This window comes from Cervus canadensis, chromosome 9, assembly GCF_019320065.1.
Source record: "Cervus canadensis isolate Bull #8, Minnesota chromosome 9, ASM1932006v1, whole genome shotgun sequence".
Classification (NCBI taxonomy): domain Eukaryota; kingdom Metazoa; phylum Chordata; class Mammalia; order Artiodactyla; family Cervidae; genus Cervus; species Cervus canadensis.
This window is the reverse complement of record NC_057394.1, coordinates 51,497,452-51,518,259: the sequence shown is the minus strand read 5'-3', so window position 1 is coordinate 51,518,259 and position 20,808 is coordinate 51,497,452. Positions and strand designations below refer to the sequence as shown.

Below are 20,808 nucleotides of genomic sequence, written 5' to 3'. Positions count from 1 at the left end.
TTCAGTACTAGCAGATGAATATATAATTTTATCTTATAAGTAGAAAAAAGACTATGTATTTTTAATGATGACCTGTTTTAATAATTTGTATTCAATTTTTTATTCCAGTATAATCAGATTTAAGAATGCTTCATCTATAGCATTCACCCATGTCCCATTTTATACTTTACTATAAACTTCAATAAGATGACTTATCAAGAGACTTAAAATAAAGATAACATAAGACTTTAATCATTGCCCTATGTGTCATCCCATCATTCTCATACAAACACTCCTAAATTTTATTGCTTAGTAAACTTAAGTCTTTGAGAGGTATAATGAATGCTCTGGAATCACAAAGCTAGAAGTAACAAAGTAATTCTCAACCTCTGAAGGCAAAGTACACCCTGTGTGATAAGTAAAATAAGCTTTTATAAAATATTACAGAACACAGCTTTAATCCACACCATCCAGACAAAGTAGAATGTATTCTTTGTTCCTATTTCAAATCACTAGTGTTACTCTACTATTTCAATAATTTTCTTAGTATTTAAAAATAGTTTCTAAATATAATTACTCACCACTGTTGTAATTTATTTTACTACAGTATACAGAATAAAGTCCTAATGTCCATAACATTTTACAATGTGTTGCAAAAATTGATGAGTTTAATTACTTAATGTGCACAAATCAATCTGAAATAAATTGATAATGAGCACACTGTACACTCTAATCTTGTTAAGACAGTCATTTCAGAATTCACTTTCTAATTTGCAAGTCAGTATATTCTAAAATAATAAATAGAAAAATTTCTTTTACGTCTCAGCAGTTTAAAGCCAAAGCAGTCAAAGGAGAGGGAATTCCCTGGCAGTTCAGTGGTCAGGACTCAAGGGTGCAAGTCCAACCCCTAGTTTGGCTCAGCAACTAAGGCCCCACAAGCCACTGGGCTCTGTCTATAGACTAACTTTCAAATGAGTTACAGGCACAGAAGTAGACTAATTAGTAGGCAAATGAAATAACGAAGGAAAATGTTCATCCAAAGTCAATTCTAGTTGGTTAGAGACACACAGAACCACATACTTAAGATGAGTAGCACATTTTCATTTAAGTGATACAGGTACACGCATAAGGGGTCACACATCACTTTTTCCAGTGCTGAGCCCTTTTAAAGCACAAGGTGACAGAAACTCTCAGAGGCCTATGAACTCCATTTACATGGAGTACATCACTTTAATTTTTTAAATGTATTCATATTCAAATCTGAGAAACATGATTCTGAGCTCATCAGGCCTGCTTAATTGCACCAACATCTGCAATCAATTTAAATTCTTTTAAGATAGTCTTTCAACGCTTGAAGTGATTTCACGCTGCGATAGATTTAACACACTCACTAATTTATAGACACACACAAGCAGATGAGACCTGTTTTTCCAGGGTGGGGTAAAGTATTGCAGGGCAGTCTGAATTTCCCAATGATCAATGGAATATAAATAACAATGCATTCTGCATAACTTATTTAAATTATATTAGATGATCGCACTGCACAAACATAATATAGAAATTAAGACTAAAGCTAGTGCTTTATTTAATTATACTTGTAGGTCATGGACCATTAAAAGGTTTGATGACAGTTTATGAATGAAATAAGCAGCAAAACCTAGCTCTATCAGTTGACATTACATAGGAAAATGTCATGCATTAATGTATCATTTTCTCCCCTGAAAGTCAAGACTGGGTGGGGCAAGCAAGAGGAAGAATACTAACAATTCAGAAACAGTTATTAACCAAAGACAGAAACTGACCTAAAATAAGGAAAAGAATATGAGACTCAAAATCAGAAGACGAGAGGACCTGGGCAGGTGACCGCAGCAGCATAGTTTTTGGATCTCCACAGAAAAACAAACAAAACAACTAAATAGCAAAACCTACCAATACTGAGCAATAAGGGATCTCCATGATCCTCAAAATCCAATCATTTGGAGAGAACCCACTTAACAGTCACAAAATCTGCACGGCATCAAGGTCTGATGTAAAGAAGCAGAGAAAGCAACAAGACGTCTGAAGATGTGAAAACATATCAGAAATAGCCCAGAGCTATTCTTACACAGTGTGAGAACAGCAGCTGGAAGCAGGCGGGTGTGGGTCAGAGGCAGGAAGACCCGCAGACCCCGGAGCCGCCGGTGTCCCGTGAGGGCTGTCCCAGCACTGCGGCCAGGGCTCCCGCCAGGCTCCCCGCTGAGGAGAGGGTGCTGGGAGAGAGACCTACATGGACCTGAGCAACCCCACTGACGACAAAACACAGCCGGAAACACGGCAACCTGCAACTCTCCATTTCCAAATGAACTGAGAGAGACTAATATATATATGTCAAAAAGAAATGAGACAAATACCTAAAGCAAAATTATTAGGTTGATGCAAAAGTAATAGTGGTTTTGCATTGTTGAACTTTGTCATTTGATATTAGAATACATTCTTAAATAAATGTAGGTGTACATCATTTTAATGCACATTTCTCGCTCTACCTTTTTTTGCTAATGACTTACTATTTGCTATATATTTTATATTTATTTTCAGTTCAGTTCAGTCGCTCAGTCATGTCCAATTCTTTGCAATTCCATGGACTACAGCACTCCAGGCCTCCCTGACCATCACCAACTGCTGGAGCTTGCTCAAACTCATGTCTATCAAGTTGGTGATGCATCCAACCATCTCATCCTCTGTCGCCCACTTCTCCTCCTGCTGTCAATCTTTCCTAGCACCAGGGTCTTTTCAAATGAGTCAGTTCTTCGCATCAGGTGGCCAAAGTATTGGAGTTTCAGCTTCAGCATCAGTCCTTACAATGAATATACAGGACTGATTTCCTTTAGGATGGAATGGTTGGATCTCCTTGCAGTCCAAGGGACTCTCAAGAGTCTTCTCCAACACCACAGTTCAAAAGCATCAATTCATCGGTGCTCAGCAATTCTACATCCATACATGACCACTGGAAAAACCATAGCTTTGACTAGATGGAGCTTTGTTGGTAAAGTAATGTCTCTGCTCTTTAATATGCTGTGTAGGTTGGTCATAGCTTTTCTTTCAAAGAGAAGCGTCTTTAAATTTCATGGCTGCAGTCACCATCTGCAGTGATTTTGGAGCCAAAAAAATAAAGAGTCTCACTGTTTCCATTGTTTCCCCAACTATTTGCCATGAAGTGATGGGACCGGATGCCATGATCTTAGTTTTCTGAATGTTGAGCTTTAAGCCAACTTTTTCACTCTCCTCTTTCACTTTCATCAAGAGATTCTTTAGTTCTTCACATATTTATTTTAGACTATGGAAATTATGTTAGACAAAAAGCAAATTCAGCAATTTTCTTATTCGATTTCAAAATGGGTCATAAAGCAGCAGAGACAATTCACAACAGTAACAACACATCTGGCCTAGAAATTACTAATGAATGTACATTGCAGGGGGTGTTCAAGAAGTTTTGTGAAGGAGATGATAGCCTTGATGATGAGGGGCGGAGTGGTCAGCCACTGGAATTTGACAACAACCAACTGAGAGCAATCACTGAAGTTGATCCTCTACAGTCACACAAGAAGTTGCCAAAGAACTCAACACTGACCAATGGTCATTCGGCCTTTGAAGCCAATTGGAAAGGTGAAAAAGCTTGATAAGTGGATTTCTCATGAGCTGACCAAATATCAAAAGACAAAAACAGTTGTTCTGAAGTGTCATGTTCTCCTATTCTATAACAACAACAAAACATTTCTCAATCAGATTGTGACGTGCAACAACAGGTGGACTTTATACCAACAACCGGAGACAACCAGCTCAGTGGCTGGACTGAGAAGAAGCTCCAAAGCACGTCCCAAAGCCAGACCTGAACCAAAAAAGGTCCTGGTCACTGTCTGGTGGCCCATTGCCAGTCTGATCCACTACAGCTTTCTGAATGCCAGCGGAACGATCACATCTGGGAAGCATGCTCAGCAACTCAAAGAGTCGCACTGAAAACTGCCTCACTGCAGACAACACTGGTCACTAGAAAGGGCCCAGTTCTCCTCCCCGACAACGTGTGACCGCATGTGACACAACCAACCTGCGCATCAGGTTATGAGGCTCTGCCTCACCCACCGCCCTCACCTGACCTCCAGAAAGGGCCCAGTTCTCCTCCACGACAACATGTGACCGCATGTGATACAACCAACCTGCGCATCGGGTTACAAGGCTCTGCCTCATCCACCACGCTCACCTGACCTCTCGCCCATCGGCTACCTCTTCTCCAAGCATTGCAACAACTGTTTGCAGGGGAAATGCTTCCACAAGCAGCAGAAGCAGAAAATGCTTTCCAGGAGGTCACTGAATTCCAAACCATGGATTTTTTTGCTACAGGACTAAACACTTATTTCTTTTTGGCAAAAAATATGTTGATTGTAATGGTTCCTATTTTGATTAATAGACATGTGTTTGAGCCTAGTCACAATGATTTAAAATTCAGGGTCCAAAACCACTATTACTTTGGTATCAATCTAATAGTAAACGCTGCTGCTGCTAAGTCGCTTCAGTCTAGTCTGACTGTGTGACCCCATAGACGGCAGCCCACCAGGCTCCCCGGTCCCTGGGATTCTCCAGGCAAGAACACTGGAGTGAGTTGCCATTTCCTTCTCCAATGCATGAAAGTGAAAAGTGAAAGTGAACTCACTCAGTCGTGTCCAACTCTTTGAGACCCCATGGACTGCAGCCTACCAAAAGAATATAGAATGTAATGGCTATATGCTCCATGTAAATATAGTATAACAACAAAAACAGTTGAAGATGTGGACAGTAAATGCAAAAGAAAAAACTTTTAAACACAGACACATATTTTTTTCCTTTGCTGTCTCACCACTGAAAAGGTCTACAAACAGTAATTAACCCACTAGCAGTAAGTATCCTTGACAGCCAGATTGTTCTTAAAGTATTATTTCCCACCAAAAGAAATAACCAATTCCAGGTGTAGTGTGGGAAAAGAGGGGAGTGCAGGTCATCTTATCTTACCAGATAGAAACGAAACAATGTAAAACAGCAGGGTCACCCCAAAATGACTAGGAGCCAGCTGGACAAGATCCCACTGGTTGAAGATGGGACAATTTGAGCTTCATTAATAATATTAATAATAATAATAAAGGATCACCTTTATAGGATGATAGGGTACCAATTCAGTATCTTGAAAACTGGCAAAAAGAATCAAGAATTTATCCTAAATTTCCTATATCACATGGTAATCAGTATTTGAGAGAAAATGTCTCTTTATAAATATATTCCAACTAATAAATGAAATCAAAATTACAGAATTTTAACTATACCCTGTATATGAAGTAACCTCTGATACAGAACATACTCCTACGGTCCTACCAAAGGGATCAAACCTGAGTCTGATCTAGCCTCTGAACTAGCTGCCATTTTGCAAGGAAATAAAAAGGAAAGAGAAATATTAATGTCATCACAAGGATGCAATCAGTAAAATCCAGACTGCCTTAGATAAAATAAAGGGATGGAGAGGAACTTGAATATTAAAACACTGTTAAAGATATTCCAAATATCAAAACATAAGCAACAACAAACGGTGTCTGGTAATACAATTTTTGGTGATAAGATTAAAGAAAATCAAGGAGGTAATTCCCATAAAAGTCAAGGTAGTGATTTAAGGATAAAAAAGCAAAGTTTGACAGGGTAAATGATGAGTTTCTAAGATGGCTGCCAAGGTTCTGTTTATTGATATGTGTGATTTTCTTACAATTCATTAAGCTACATATTTATTTTTCAGTGTTTTTTATAACTGTGTTTTACTTTACAATAAAAAGGTTTAGAAAATCAGAAACCCTAGTTTCTAGTCCTAGTTACTATCTGGAGGTTCTCACATACTTCATTTGCAAAATGTTAAAATGCTCTTAGATAATTTCAGACCTAAGTAAAAGACCACCTGAGTAAATTAAAAAATTTCTACTATATGAAAGAGAATAACAAAAACAGCAAAATGATTTTTAGCTCACTGATCAAGGCAATACAGCTTTCCCAAAGGCTACCAAAAAAAAAAAAGGACTAGTTTAACAGTAATTGTGTACAAGGGGTAGACAAAACCTTCCCCGGTGGCTCTAGCGGTAAAGAACCTGCCTGCCAATGCAGGAGGCATGAGATGTGGGTTCGACCCCTGGGTGAGGAAGATCCCCCTGGCAGAGGAAATGGCAACCCACTCTAGTATTCCTGCCTGGAGAATCCCATGGACAGAGGAGCCTGACAGCCTACAGACCACGGGGTCGCAAAGACTCAGACACGACTGAGCAACTTAGCACACATGCATGCAGACACAAAGACTTCTGAATTTACTTCTGGACAATTTCATACCCCACAGAATCCCAAGGACAGGATATCATACCAGTGAGGAAACGGCAGTGTATCAGGGAAGCACGAAATCAGGAAGGAACGCCTTCTGGACACAAGATGACCATCCCACTATGGAGTTTTAAGCATGGACAGGATTTATTCTCTTTAGGAGTAAGTAAGAACTGAAAGTATGTCTATTAAGTGTTAATACAAACCAGATTTAAGAGGAGTTTAAATTTATTGCCACCACTGAAACTTGAAAACCAGGTACACCCTCTCCCTCGTTGCTGGGCATCTTTTTCCAAAAAGACCAAGTTCTTCCATCTGTTATAGGAGATAACCTTCCCCTACTTTGATGATTTTTCACAAGAGGCCAAGGGTCAGAGAATTTCTTTGTAGTTACAGCATGCCTTTGAACATTCATTTTCACTTATACACAGGCAAACTAGCCCAGAACCCACAGTTGCTTGATGATAGCTTCCCGAGTAAATGTTCAGCATGCTCAGCCTTTCAATCCTACTAACTTCTAGTCTTTGGCTGAACTAGGGTTCCATGAAGACACCTAGTGATAAGGCTCACCTTGTCCAGTCCAGCAGTTCTCACCCGTGACTGTACTCGGGAATCACCAGGAGAGCATTACTAAATACTCATCCCTGGGTCCCACCTGACTTGATTGAAAACAACAGAACCCAGACATCAAGACGTTTAAAGCTCCCCAAACGATTCTAATGGATGTCAAGGTTGAGCACCACTATTCCACTGTTCCTCAAATAAAATTCTTTTCTATTCTTTATTATAGATTGTTATTTCCACTGACATACTTTTCCCCTTCATTCACTGAAAAACAATCGTACATACACAGCATTTTTCTCCATTTTTCACTTATTCCTTTAGAACCATTCCTGCTTTCAGAAGGTCCATTCCATACAGATACCTGCTCTTCCCTTTCATCTACATCATAATCACAGGCCTCTTCTTCCTGGCACTTGCAAAGTTTTCACTCCTTTTGCAGCTATCAGACATAAGATTAATTATATTCATAAAATCTAAAAAGTAATCATGAACACAGCAAAATATCATAGATCAAGCAACAACTCAATAAGCAAGATGAAAACAATCTCAGATGACCTCTAATGCCACAACTGGTAAAAGCACCACTAATCCTGTCAGGCTCTAAAATTCTAGTCAATTTTATTAATAAATAACAGTGTTTCTGTATCTGATGAATCTTTTTTAAAGTGCTATAATAAAAGAAAAAATGTCTTAACTAACAGTAACACTTTTTAAAAACCAAAAATATACAATTCTAGTTTGAATCCAATATAATTTCTTCCTATTAAAAAAGAAAAGATTACCGTCACCTTCATATTCATCTCCTGCCTAAACAAAAACACAATACAGTAACGACAGAGAATACAATACACCACTGGTGCTGCTCAGACAACTCATAAGAAAGCTGGATGAATTTGAGCTGTTGGAAGATAACTTTAGTTGTACATAAATAAAACCTGCCATATAAAGGCACAAATGGAAATGAAAATGCCAGCTAAATTAGGAAATACTTTCAACAAGAAACTGGTCCATTGCCCCGAGGCTCTGAAATTTTCCCTCTTCAGCAACCAAGACCTGGCGACAAACAGGCAAAGTATCCCACGAGCACTGATGGGGAGTGTCTAACACCGGGGACCAGCACACACTTAACCGAGCTTTTATGTTGCAGGGGTGCTCTGATCAAACCCCAGACCTGAATGTAAGCCAGGAAAACCCATGCTAACGCTACCAAGAATGTGTAACTAATTATGGTTCATCTAAGTTTCTATTTTTAAATAATAATGACAAAAAGTGAGACAACAACTTGATTGACCTATATCTGACAATGTTTCCCAAATTAACGTATGAAACTGAACTCTAAAAAATAAAATGCATACTAAAAGGTATGAAAATACCCTCACTGATATTAAATATTAACAAATCAAGTCTAGATTTTCTACCTAGAGAAAAAGCACACATACAAATGAGCATACAACTAATATTTCCTCAAAGCAGTTCTTTCCTGATCTGATCAAAATATGCCTAGAAGGCTGACAACGCAGAAAACCACTTCCTTTGTGTTTGAGAAAGTCTATAATCCTACATTTAAGAACTCAATGTACACTCAGTCATTTCATCACACTTTTTGAAAAATTTTGTTACAGTCTTCTGTGTACCTTTTAAAATTATGTTCTGTAAATAGTTGTCATTTATATTTCTTACTAAAGAAGACTAAAGAAGAAATAATATTTAAGAAAGAATTCAAGGAGTAAAGTTAAATGCCAACCAAACTTTTCTAACAGAGGAACACTTGCAGCCACTTGATTCCACTCTAGACCTGATAACCTAGGAAAGAAAAAAATTAGAAACGAAGTCAAAGGAAGCTAGTAAACTTCCAGGAGCATTTATAAAAGAGGATTTATGCTTCATTCCTTGGATAAAGAAACCAAATAGGAAAAATCAAGACACAAATAGGGAATGAAGGATGAATGTTTTCGTTAGACACCTTAGAAATGTGAGGTTGGGTCTTTTCATTTCACGAAGTCCACCTAAAATGAGCTTGTTACCTGTAGTGGGGACAGATTCCAAAGACATATGGATGGCAGGGTCGGGGAAGGGAGGCACGGGCTGGGGAGCCTGTAAAAACTTTTGATTCCAAGCTAGCACAATCCTCAGGAACAAGAAGTATACATTTTTAAGAAAGATTTTTAAAGCATTATATCTACAACCAAAAAAGACTATATACTGACAGGTGTCTGGTTGTAGTCTGTATAGAAGTGAACTTGCCTGGACAGTGTCGTCATCTCAATATATAAAAATAAATTAGGAAAAAGAAAAAAAAGATGAATGGTTCTTCTTAGAGACACAGCGATTCTTAAAGACATAAAAAAGGTGTTTCAGTACATACAGTAAAACACAATCTCCCTCCAAACTCTTCAAATGTCTCTCCCTCTCCCCCTGAAACCCCAAGTCCCCAGGGCACCAGACGCCCCTCCGCCCTGTCCCTTCTCTCTGGACCCCCTGATTCCCGCCTCGTCCCAACACCAGATGCCCCTCCGCCCCATCCCTTCTCTCCTGGCTGGGCCGATTCCCCTCCTCACTCCCTCTCACCAGCTCTGACCTTCTCTTTCTTCCAGAGGGTTTGCTTTCACTTTCTTTTTTTTTTCTTTGTAGATAACTTTTTTTTTTTCATTTATTTTTATTAGTTGGAGGCTAATGACTTTACAATATTGTAGTGGTTTTTGCCATACATTGACATGAATCAGCCATGGATTTACATGTGTTCCCCATCCCGATCCCCCCTCCCGCCTCCCTCCCCATCCCATCCCTCTGGGTCCTCCCAGTGCACCAGCCCCGAGCACTTGTCTCATGCATCCAACCTGGGCTGGCGATCTGTTTCACCCTTGATAATATACATGTTTCAATGCTGTTCCCTCGCCTTCTCCACAGAGTCCAAAAGTCTGTTCTATACATCTGTGTCTCTTTTTCTGTCTTGCATATAGGGTTATCATTACCATCTTTTTAAATTCCATATATATGCGTTAGTATACTGTATTGGTGTTTATCTTTCTGTCTGGCTTACTTCACTCTGTATAATGGGCTCCAGTTTCATCCATCTCATTAGAACTGATTCAAATGTATTCTTTTTAATGGCTGAGTAATATTCCATGGTGTACATGTACCACAGCTTCCTTATCCATTCGTCTGCTGATGGGCATCTAGGTTGCTTCCATGTCCTGGCAATCTGAGGGAGCTAACGTGAGATAGCAACTTAAACTGCTTTCACTTTCTGAGACACAGGTTTTGGCCTCTCAGGTTGTCTCCATTTTGAATCACCACAAATCCACCCTGAAAAAGCCTAAAAGTGGAATAGCAAATTCTTTCTTCTCAACAGATGGGAAAGAGATTTTTACTAATCCTCTGCAACAGGCTGGGCTTCCCCAGTGGCTCAGCAGTAAAAAATCCAAAGAAGACAAACAGGAGATGCCAGTTCGATCCCCAGGTCAGGAAGATTCCATGGAGTAGGAAAAGGCAAGTGATGTGAGCTTAGTTGTGTCCAACTCTTCTTTTTGTTTTTTAATATAAATTTATTTACTTTAACTACTCTTTGAGACTTATGGACTGTAGCCCGCCAGGCTCCTCTGTCCATGGAATTTTCCAGGCAAGAGCACTGGAGCGGGTTGCCATTTCCTACACCAGGGGATCTTCCTGACCCAGGGATTAAACCCACATCTCTTCCATCTCCTGTACTGGCAGGCGGATTCTTTACCACTAGTGCCACTTTCTTTTTGAAAGAAGTGTTCTCCAGTAATTCCCAGATAGTGCTAGTGGTAAAGAACTTTCCTGCCAATGCAGGAGCCTGAAGAGATGTGGGTTCAATCCTTGGGTTGGGAAGATCCCTGGAGGGCATGGCAACCCACTCCAGTATTCCTGCCTGGAGAATCCCATGGACAGAGGAGCCTGGAGGGCTACCGTCCACAGTGTCACAAAGAGTTGGACATGACTGAAGTGACTCAGCATGCATGCACACATTCTCCAGTAAACTTGCCGCTAAGCATCTAAGGCAAGTCATTTACCAAGAAATGACCACCAAGCCTTGCAGTGACTCCAAGGCTCTTTTAGATACTTCTTTGGATAGAAAGAGAGCTTTCCAGAGGGAATTAAAGAGACAGCCCACATACACAAAAGGACACCTGGACGGCCTACAGGATGTTTACAGCAGCAAAGCAAAACCCAGCTCAAAGCAGCTTCAGTAAGAGCAGACATCGCCTTCGTAAGCAGAGTCTGGCACAGGCCGGCACAGAGCCAGAGCAGCAGCTCCACGGCGTCAGCGCCGAGCCCCGCACACCCGGCCCAACCACGACGGCAGCAGGGCAGGCAGCTGCCGGCTCAGGTCCAGGGAGGGCGTTCTCAGAAGCCGCACCAGAGCCGGCCATCGGACCGCACGGGCCAAGAGGCCCTGGGAAGGTAGACACATTGAGCATGGCATTTTTAGCTTCTAAGTATGATATTTGCTTAGTACACTTTAATAATATTTCCTAACTGAAGAAATTCAGTTGTACTATTCGGCCACCTAAACCGAAACTTGTAAGATCTTGAAAACAATCTAGTTTGACTGATGGCTTTTTTAGTGTTTTCTTTTTTTCCCGCTATTTTAAAGTCAAGCTGATCTACTTCAGGGCTAATTTAAGGGTTAACATTGCTAAAGCGTTATCAAATCACCAATAGTAGGCATCAATACTATCTTCCAAAAGAGAATATTAACGCTTACACACAAAAGAGAATCTCAAAGCAAATTCTAAGGCTAAAATGGTTACATCTGACACACACTTCCCACATTCTCTCTAGAACAACCTATCCATGAACTCATTGCTTTTCTCAGAGAAATTTTTTCAGTACTCATCAACCTAAATATACTGGCATAACAAAATCCACATCCTAGAGTTAATGAATGTGTTTTTACTTCCATAGCAAAAATAGATGACTGGTCAGCTTGAACTCTCTACAATGTTAACCATTTGCCAAATTATTCAGAACCCTTCTAGGAGAGTCATGACCCTTCACACACCAATTAAAAGCTTTACTCATACTTCAGATAGTTAATCTATTTCAATTCTGATAATCTAATTATCTAATTCTGGTAAATAAATTCCAACGCAAGTCCAAAATAATTAGAGGATTAAAGTTTAAAATCAGTGAATGTGAGCTGAAACAGATCCACTGTGTAGAAGTTCAAAATGTTCTGTTCTATTAAAAAGTTTGTTTATCTGAAATTCCAGAATTAAACTGCACTACTATGCCAAGGTTTTCTAAACCAGTTCTAACTAATGTATTATCTCCTGTAATCATATTAAGTGGATTCATGCTTGTTGGATTTAAAATTCTCTAACAGGAGACTCTGCCCTGATGACTCTACAGAAAACAGTTACACCATCCCCACCCCCCTGCTTTCCCCCTACGTCACACTTCACCTCCCATGACACGCTTGTGTGTTTGTCACATGTGTCCCATGTTGCTCCACACAACACAATGACACACCTTTCTAGTGCTCAACCACTAGGGCCTTAAGTAGTGCCTTACGTACAGACACTTAATAAACATGTTTAGTGAAGGTCTTAGAAATGCAGACTAACTAATAAGAAATTTGTATTTTACTAAGGTACATTTACTTATATTTTTAATTGTGTTTTGTAGTAAAATGATTTCAACAGTAAGAATAATAAATCACAAAGAAAAATAAAAAATAAACAACTGCTACTACAACCTCTGCTACTACAAGAGGCAAGCACCAGTTAAAAATCTGTTATGTTCTAATCAGTTAATTTAATTCTAACAACATGCCTATGGTGAAGTTAGTATTAGCTCCATCTTATGTAGAAGGAGACTGAAGATCAGAAAGACAAAATTAGATGTCCAAGATCAAACAGAAGATAAATAGTCAGTCTAAAACAGTCAGTCTAAAGCCCCACTGCTAATTTGTGATTGGCTGAGTATCATCGCGGAACAAAAGCAATGCACATCTCAGTGGCAGGATGCAGGGCCCATCTATAGAAAGAGCTGGGATAAACACAGTATTCAGTGAATTCCACAGCCGAACATCAGGCTGCCAAAAAATGAGACATGCTTAAAAATTAAACATCACTTGAGCCTTTCTTCCAAAAGAAATACCTGAGTCACTGACTGGCCTAGTAGATGAGTGGAGCCACAGTATAAATAACTCACATTCTTGTCCACTGGCCTTAGGTTAAAACACCCCGTGAAAACAAGTGTGTTTAGTTATTTTTCTCCAGTCCAGTTCTATTTCATGTTCCGCCAAAAGCATTCTCTATTGTCTTTTTTACTGAGCCTTGCTTCCTCATTAGCTTCCATTGTATATTTTTCATCCAATCCATTTAGTCACAGTTCTATGACTGGTCAAGCTCATTTGTTGTTCCATGAAATAAATTCTATGTGCCAGTCATGGTTCTCAGACATTTAGTCATTACTTCCACCCACATATTTCATGTTTCCCTAGAAAAGCAGCAGCCATGCGGAGACGTAATGCTGCTCTCACTGTCTACATTTACAATTTGTGAGAAGCTAATTTTATCCACAGGGAAACTCACATTAAACAGATGCCTCCAAGCCACGATTATGCATTCTGAGTTAGGCAGTTAGAGTCAAATCAGTCTCACTTTTCTACAATACAAATATTATCCTAATTTATAAGTGACATGAGAGATCAATGCCCATCTTAATTTACTAACAAGGAGAGATGACCTAAAGTGAGCAGACCAAGCAACCACAGCATTTCTTAACACTGTGAATGGCTAAAAAAAGCAGTTTAAAAGCCATAAGGTAAGAAATACTTTTAAATTAAACAAACTTACTGTAATACTTGTACCTTTAATTATACATCCAGAAGCTCTCTGATTACAGTTGCCCACACACTTAGGTACTTCATTAGACAAATGTATTGTTCGCTGTACTACGGCAAGTTTCAGCAGTATTTCTCAGCCTGACAGCTTTACTTACTGTCTTGGAAGCAGTATTAATGTACTGCATCACCATTTCTTTCTTGATACCGAAGTCCTTTTCCCGCAATGGTGCCTTTTTATCTTCATTTAAATTCATATCTTCCTGGAAAACACAATTAAAAAGCCTTGTTTTAGAATCTAAGTAGAGCAGCAATTCTACATACACAGTGAAACAGAAAATCAATAATTTGTGACTAAAGCAGCAGTAATTGTTTTGGAATGATTTCAATGTAGCTCTGCCTGGAGGAAAAAAGAAAGAAAGAAACTAGAGATAGAGAAGAGTATTCTAGATCATTTGAGCAGGTAAAATACTTACCAGAAAAACTTTTAAAATTCACAACAGGCTAGTAAAATTACACTGACATCATTATAGATAATAAGACAGTTGAAGATTTCTGCCTTCCATAAACATATTAGGATTCACAATTTATATATAACTGAAATATAATTATATAAAAATATATAAGCTTTTTTTTCACAACAGTTGCACCTAAAGCCATCTCGCACCATTCTGAAAGCACTGTTTCACGTAGCATAAAAAGTAAAAGGTAAATAAGCCAATCCCTTTCCAGATTCTGATAAGCTGCAAGCACATACCAAATACCTAAAAGTGATCCCAACAAAAGGCAGAGCATTCTACAATTTGAACTGCCACTTCTTCACCCCAGCAAAGAAATGCAGTGTTAAGTGCTCAGCCGTGTCCGACTCTGCAACCCCATGGACTGCAGCCCACCAGACTCTTCTGTCCATGGGGTTCTCCTGGGAAGGATACTGCAATGGGTTGCCATGCCCTCCTCCAAAGGATCTTCCCGACTCAGGCATCAAACCCAGGTCTCCCACATTGCCGGCAGATTATTTATTTACTGTTTGAGCTATCCAGGAAATCTATCCCTATCAAAAACATACATTAACTAATTTATTGAATATTCTAAATCACATAAAAGTTGCTCTCATGAAAAGAGGTACCACCTAAAAACCTAACATTTCTTAACAGCACCATTCAAAATAAGGGTTTATGTAACCTAGATCCTGCTATAGGTCTAATTGTGACTAAAAAAAACAAGTCAAGAATATCCAGATAAAGATACGAAATGCGACCAGAATCTATCAATTAAGCTGCTTAAGGAAAAGGCTATTCTGACAAAGGAAGGCAGGCCGAGGTAAGACAAAAGGGGCTGAAGGAGAGAAGAGTTCAAATGGATTTCCTTCTGACCTTAGCCTTGGGTCATCTGTGTGCAATGCTAAGGCATCTGAATGTATATAAACTCCGTATCCACTCAGAACTGGGCCCATAAAAATCAGGGCTTTGGATCACCTAAGGAGGCTGAAAGCTAAAATTTTTTCTAAGTTTTATAAGGGTGCTACAATTCAGATGCTACAGTTTATGCCTTTAGCTGACTCAGGTTTTGGCTACCAAACCTTTGAAGCACTTAAAAGTCAAAATTCCCTTCATTTCACCCTGATATAAAATTTAAGATCTTAGAAGTTGCTGCATTTGAAATTCCAATAAAAGGTAGTAATCAGTAATGTCACTCTTGGCTGTTGAGGTTAGAAACATCCTGTTATGTGAATAATTATTTATTTTCTTTTTTTCTCTCTAAGCCAGTGATTTTCAACAGGCCTTAACACTACTTAGGAAGCATTCTGGACATGTCTCAGGGCATGTCAGTTGTCACGGTGACTGAGGTGATGCTACAGGGGAAAGGTATGCTGGACATTCTGCAACACATGGACTAGTCCTGCACAAGGAATGACCCTGCCTCCCACTGAGAGATGCGCAGAGAGAGGGAGAACCATCATCATCTGAGCCGACTCTAATTCAGGGAAATCAGACATACAATGGAATTCAGAGGTAAGTTGTTACATATTTAATACTTTATATTATATATCTTTAATATATATTGAATTTTCCAAAAATCTAACTACTGTGTAAATCATAGTTCCAGTTTTCGTTTTAAGCTTCACCATCATTTGTGCTTCATTTCTGAAATTCAGGTATCCCAGAACAATACTGCTTGTGGTATCTGAATCAACAGAAAAGAACAACAGCTATATCCACCTACATTGTAGCTGTTGGGCTCACAGTGGCATGAGGCAAAGATTCCAGAATGTGACTTTATTGTGCCTTTTTGAGTAGCCAGTGGCCAACTGTTTACATTATTCCCCGGTGGCTCAGCTACTAAAGAACCCTGCTGGTCTATGCAGGATACACAGGAGACGCAGGTTTGATCCCTGGGTCAGGAAGACCACTGGAGAAGGAAATGGCAACCCGCCACAATATTCCATGGAAAATTCCACGGACAGAGGAGCCTGGCAGGCTACAGTTCATGGGGATCACAGAGCTAGACACAATTGAACACACACACACATACGGTTTTATTACATACTGCAGGAAGGTAATAAATTGATCTTTTAATTATGAGTGAAGATAGCTTATATGATCTATAAAAAAAATTTAACTAAGGAAAAGTAGCCAGGAAGTTAAGGAACAATTGTTATAAAAGGTGAGAGTGGTTTCATAAGAACATCTGTTCTAAATTATTCACTATGTTTTTTAGTTTCTATCTAATGACCAAACATGACCCCGCCTCTTTAACCTGCATTTAAAACACTTAATAGATACAGAAAACTAAAAAACAGAAAGCCCATTACTGTGACTGAAATCAAAACAAAATTCTAAGACGGAGACTTGTAAGAAAGAAAAGGCTACCGCTTTCTTTCGTGAAATGCCTTTTCAAGATGACATGAGCTTATACACAAAAGCTGTATATGTGGAATTAAGGAAGAAACCCAGAACTGCCATAAATAAGTTGAATTATATATATATGTACATTAAAAGCAGCTGCATCCGGATGCTCACCTGAGCCTGCAATGCAGTGGGTAGTAGCAGTCCCTAGATGGAGAGACAGCCTTGACAGCGCCCGAGTCAGGCAGCCACTGTCTGCAGAACACGGCTCCCTGGAGCCCCGGCTCTGGATTAGGACGGCAGCTGTGAGCCACCAGGAGCCACCACGCACACCCGCGGGCGCCTGCACCAGCCACGTGAAGGGGGTCTGAGGGGCAGCAAGGGCGTCCACGACACCATTTGAGAACAACTTACTTAGTATTACAACGAGGTTACTTTCTAAGCAGAGCTGAGTAATACAGAGATCCTCATGTACGGCTGACACAAGTAACGTAAACTTCTGCACGTTTACCAATTCTCCCCTTCAAACAGAGGTCAATACGTCTATATACTGTATGGACACAAAAGGACACCGTAGTAACGGATTTTATAAAAGCCCTAAAAACAGTTCACTTCCATATATGCAAACAATGATATATAATTCATTAAATACCTATAATAAATAAAATGAACAAATGATGCATAGAATACATAACTGTACAAGGTCTGAGGAATACTTTGAATGAGACTAATACTTCCATGGATATAAGACAAATATCTATTTCCTTAATGGGAAAAGCCTTATCAGTTGGCTATCTAACAGAATATATCTCATTCAAAAAAAAAAAAAAAAAGTTCTACTAATGCCTTAGTAACATACATTATAAATTAATTCATTTATAGCACTACCTTCATATACATGTTTAAACACAATCTTTTGCCTGGGGAAATTGGGAGTTGCAGCACCAAAAAGTAATTTTCCTCTAGTTAATTACTTTCTAATTAAAAACTACACCTAAATTGAATCACTGTGCTATTTCACTATGTGAGTCTGACTGGCACTAGGGACAGATTTCAAAAACACAGGGAAGAAATACTGAAGGAAAAAATATTGAGAGGCATGATACAAAATAAGCAGGATTGTTGGAAAGTGTCAAGAGCATCAGAGATGAAGTACCACTGATGAGGAGGTGAAACACACACGGCAAACCAAACACAAGATGGGATGCTGGGCTGGATCTCAGAAAAGGAAATGCACTTCAGTGGGAAAACTGCCAACACCTGAATCAAGTCTGTGGTTTAGTAAGAACCAATATTAATTACTTAGTATTAATAACTGCACTAAAGTTATATAAGATGTTGGCATTCAAGGAAGTTGGGTGAAGGGTAGAAAAGAATCCTCCATACTATTTTTGCAACTCTTCTAAGATTATTTCAAGATAAAGTTCTTAAAAACTAAATTAAAATATTCATAAAAATTCTGCTATAGAAAATAACTTGAAAAGAACAAGAAAAATGGAACATCTCACATTTTTTAATATAGTAATTTTGGGGGAATTCCCTGGCAACCCATTGGTTAGGACTGTGCACTCTCAGTGCCAAGGGCTGGGGTCCAACCCCTGTCAGGGAATTAAGATCCCACAAGCGCACAGTGAGGCTAAAAACAAACAAAAATATATATATAGCAATTTTTTAAAAGTCCATTACATAAAAGGAGCACATTTGTAGGATATTTGGTTACAGTCAATACACACAAACTCGATAGAGGAGAGGGAAGTAAAGAAACCACTGTCGACAAATCTGAGTCAGACAGACATTAACAGAAGTCCATCAGAAACCTAATCAGGTACCTTTTGGAATTTTCCAAAACACGAAGTCCAAGTTGTTGACACGTCCTCCCATATCCATTCCAAAGGTGATCTGTGAACCATCCTTCTCACTCACTCTCCTAGCATCCCTTGCTACATCTTTTCACAAGGACCGTGTTTCTAACCCTAAACAATGGTTCAATCCAAGCCAGGCACTGTGCGACAACACTCAGAAGCACCATTTGTTTAGTACTCAGTAATAACCCTTCGGGTTATGTACTGTCTCCTCTTTACTGACTAGAGAAGTGAGACGGAAGGAAGTTCTCTAAGCTGACGGTAAGCCTTGCAGCTCAGATTTGTGCCTCCATTCTTATTTCCATATTATGTATCTCCATGATCTGAAGCCCCGCTTCCCTCGGGCCTAAGGCCATCTCACACACCCTCAGGAGCGGATTCCCCCTACTGCCCTGCTGTGACACCCCCCCTGGCTTCCCCACAACCAGCAACCCTCATTTCCACTTTCCTCACTTGTGGTCTTCACGACCACACCTGGGCCTTTTGTCTAGAAACAGTCCTACCTCGAGTATCATCATCATCTCCAAGATCCTCTTCTCTGATCACAATCTTCCATCTTTTCACTTCTCCCACTTCCAAGCCACCTATTTCTCGACCTCAGTGAAACCTCAGTGTTATGACACACTCCATTTTCTCCCAAGCAGGCTAACTCTGTGGTTCACCTGCTCCTCTAACATGGATGGGAAATCACAGGAATCCCTCCTCACATTCCCGGAAGTACTTACTTCAAACTGGCCATTCTCCAGGAGCTATGAAACCATCACGTCTACCTATCATTTTCAGTAAGCACATTTTAATTTTCTCCATGAAAAGGAATACACCATCAACTTCCTATTTGTTCTATTACCAATTTATTTGCACACTCATTCTCCTGTACCAACTCCTGTATCGATCCAAAGATAATCCCACTCATTTACACTCTGGATCCTCTTTCCTCTCCCCTCCTAAAAGGGCACTGCATGTCAATTACCTTGCTTCCATCCCATTTCACTAAATTCTTCTAGCTTGTTGGGTCTCATTATATAAAGACGGTAATCCTTAATGGATTAAAAATTAAAAGAAAAAAGCCTCCCCTCGACCCTAGTTCTCCTTTATATATGCCTTTCTTTTTCCTCCATCACAGATAATTTTTAAAAGATTTTTTTTCTACACTTGCTGTGTCATTCACAATGCATATACTCTTCAGATATCTATCAAATAAGATATCACAAAAACTCCCAAATAGAATTTGCTAAACTTCTTTTGGAACAAACATGAAATGCAGGTAATTTTCTGGGAGCTGGAGCTGGAGCCAGAGATAATAATCGGAGTCCGAGACTAGAACAATGACAGAAGCCAGGTCCAGCTCCGGAGGCGGGGTCACGGCTCCAGGCGGTGGCACTAGCATTGGCCAAGCTAAAAGTCCATCATGTCTTCAGGGAGCACTAGCAGAACCACACGCAGCCGCTGACCTAGGTCAGTCTACGCATGGCTGAGCCCTGCACAGCAGCCCCTGCTTGAGATGCGAATAAGGCTGAGATACCGCCGAGACCAGACTGGGTGACTCTGTGCGGCGCTGCGTCCTCTTAGAGGAAAGAAGGGCCACACATTTTCCTAACCTGCACAAGAACACCAAATGGGGAGCTGTGGCCCTGCCCTGGAAGCCAGGTCAATGACGTGGAGTCAAGCCCTCAGCTTTTATGATGCTCCAGAGAACTCTTCCTATGTGTCAGATGGGGCTGGAAGTTCCCACAAACCAGGATAATCCAAGTTTGCTGCTATCTTTACATACCTTGACTCCATCCTTGGCTAAAAAAACACAAAATATATATCTTTCACATTTTCTTTGGCAAAACTGAGAAAGAGAGAAAGATGTAATCTTAATACTCATGCGCATACATGCAACTAGTGAGCACCAAGGAGTAATCAAGCAGAGAATGGCAAACAGAGAGTAGACATTTTTTCAACTGAACTACAAACATTACACTATTTTCATTCATGAATGTGGATTTTACAAGACAGCATGCTCATTAAATTTACATACATCAAGTTGAGTGGGATAGTTAACGCCATGGAGAGTCAGACTAAATTTAAAATGATTGACTATTTGGAGAATTAAGCGAATATACAAGCAGCAAGTTGAAGATGGTCAGGTGCAAGGAAATTCACCCAGAGCGGAAAAACACTACAGACAAACAGAAGCATGACTAGAGTTATAAAACAGGAGCTAGAAAAACAGTACAACAGTGGATCAAAACATCTGTATGGATGAATAAGCAAAATATTAAAATGTAAAAACTGGAAGCAGAGCAATACCCAAATCAAACATTCTTACTAAGTCAACAGTTATCATCTGATTTCAATAGTGTTCAATGCTTTGTTCCATGGGTTAAAGCCAAAATAATTGTTC

The 20,808-nt window shown here is 39.7% G+C and overlaps 1 protein-coding gene across 6 annotated transcripts in view; it reads right to left on the bottom strand.

Annotated features, from left to right (window-relative positions):
• Positions 1 to 20,808, bottom strand: part of DIAPH3 (diaphanous related formin 3) — a 527,980-nt gene that overhangs the window by 442,525 nt on the left and 64,647 nt on the right. For 5 of the 6 annotated variants that reach the window (XM_043478170.1, XM_043478172.1, XM_043478171.1 and 2 more), the window contains one exon: positions 13,870 to 13,974. In XM_043478170.1, the coding sequence (XP_043334105.1) occupies positions 13,870 to 13,974 (105 nt within the window). Of the gene's footprint in view, positions 1 to 13,738; positions 13,758 to 13,869; positions 13,975 to 20,808 lie in introns of those variants that run through there. The other variant, XM_043478175.1, reaches the window with a different exon arrangement.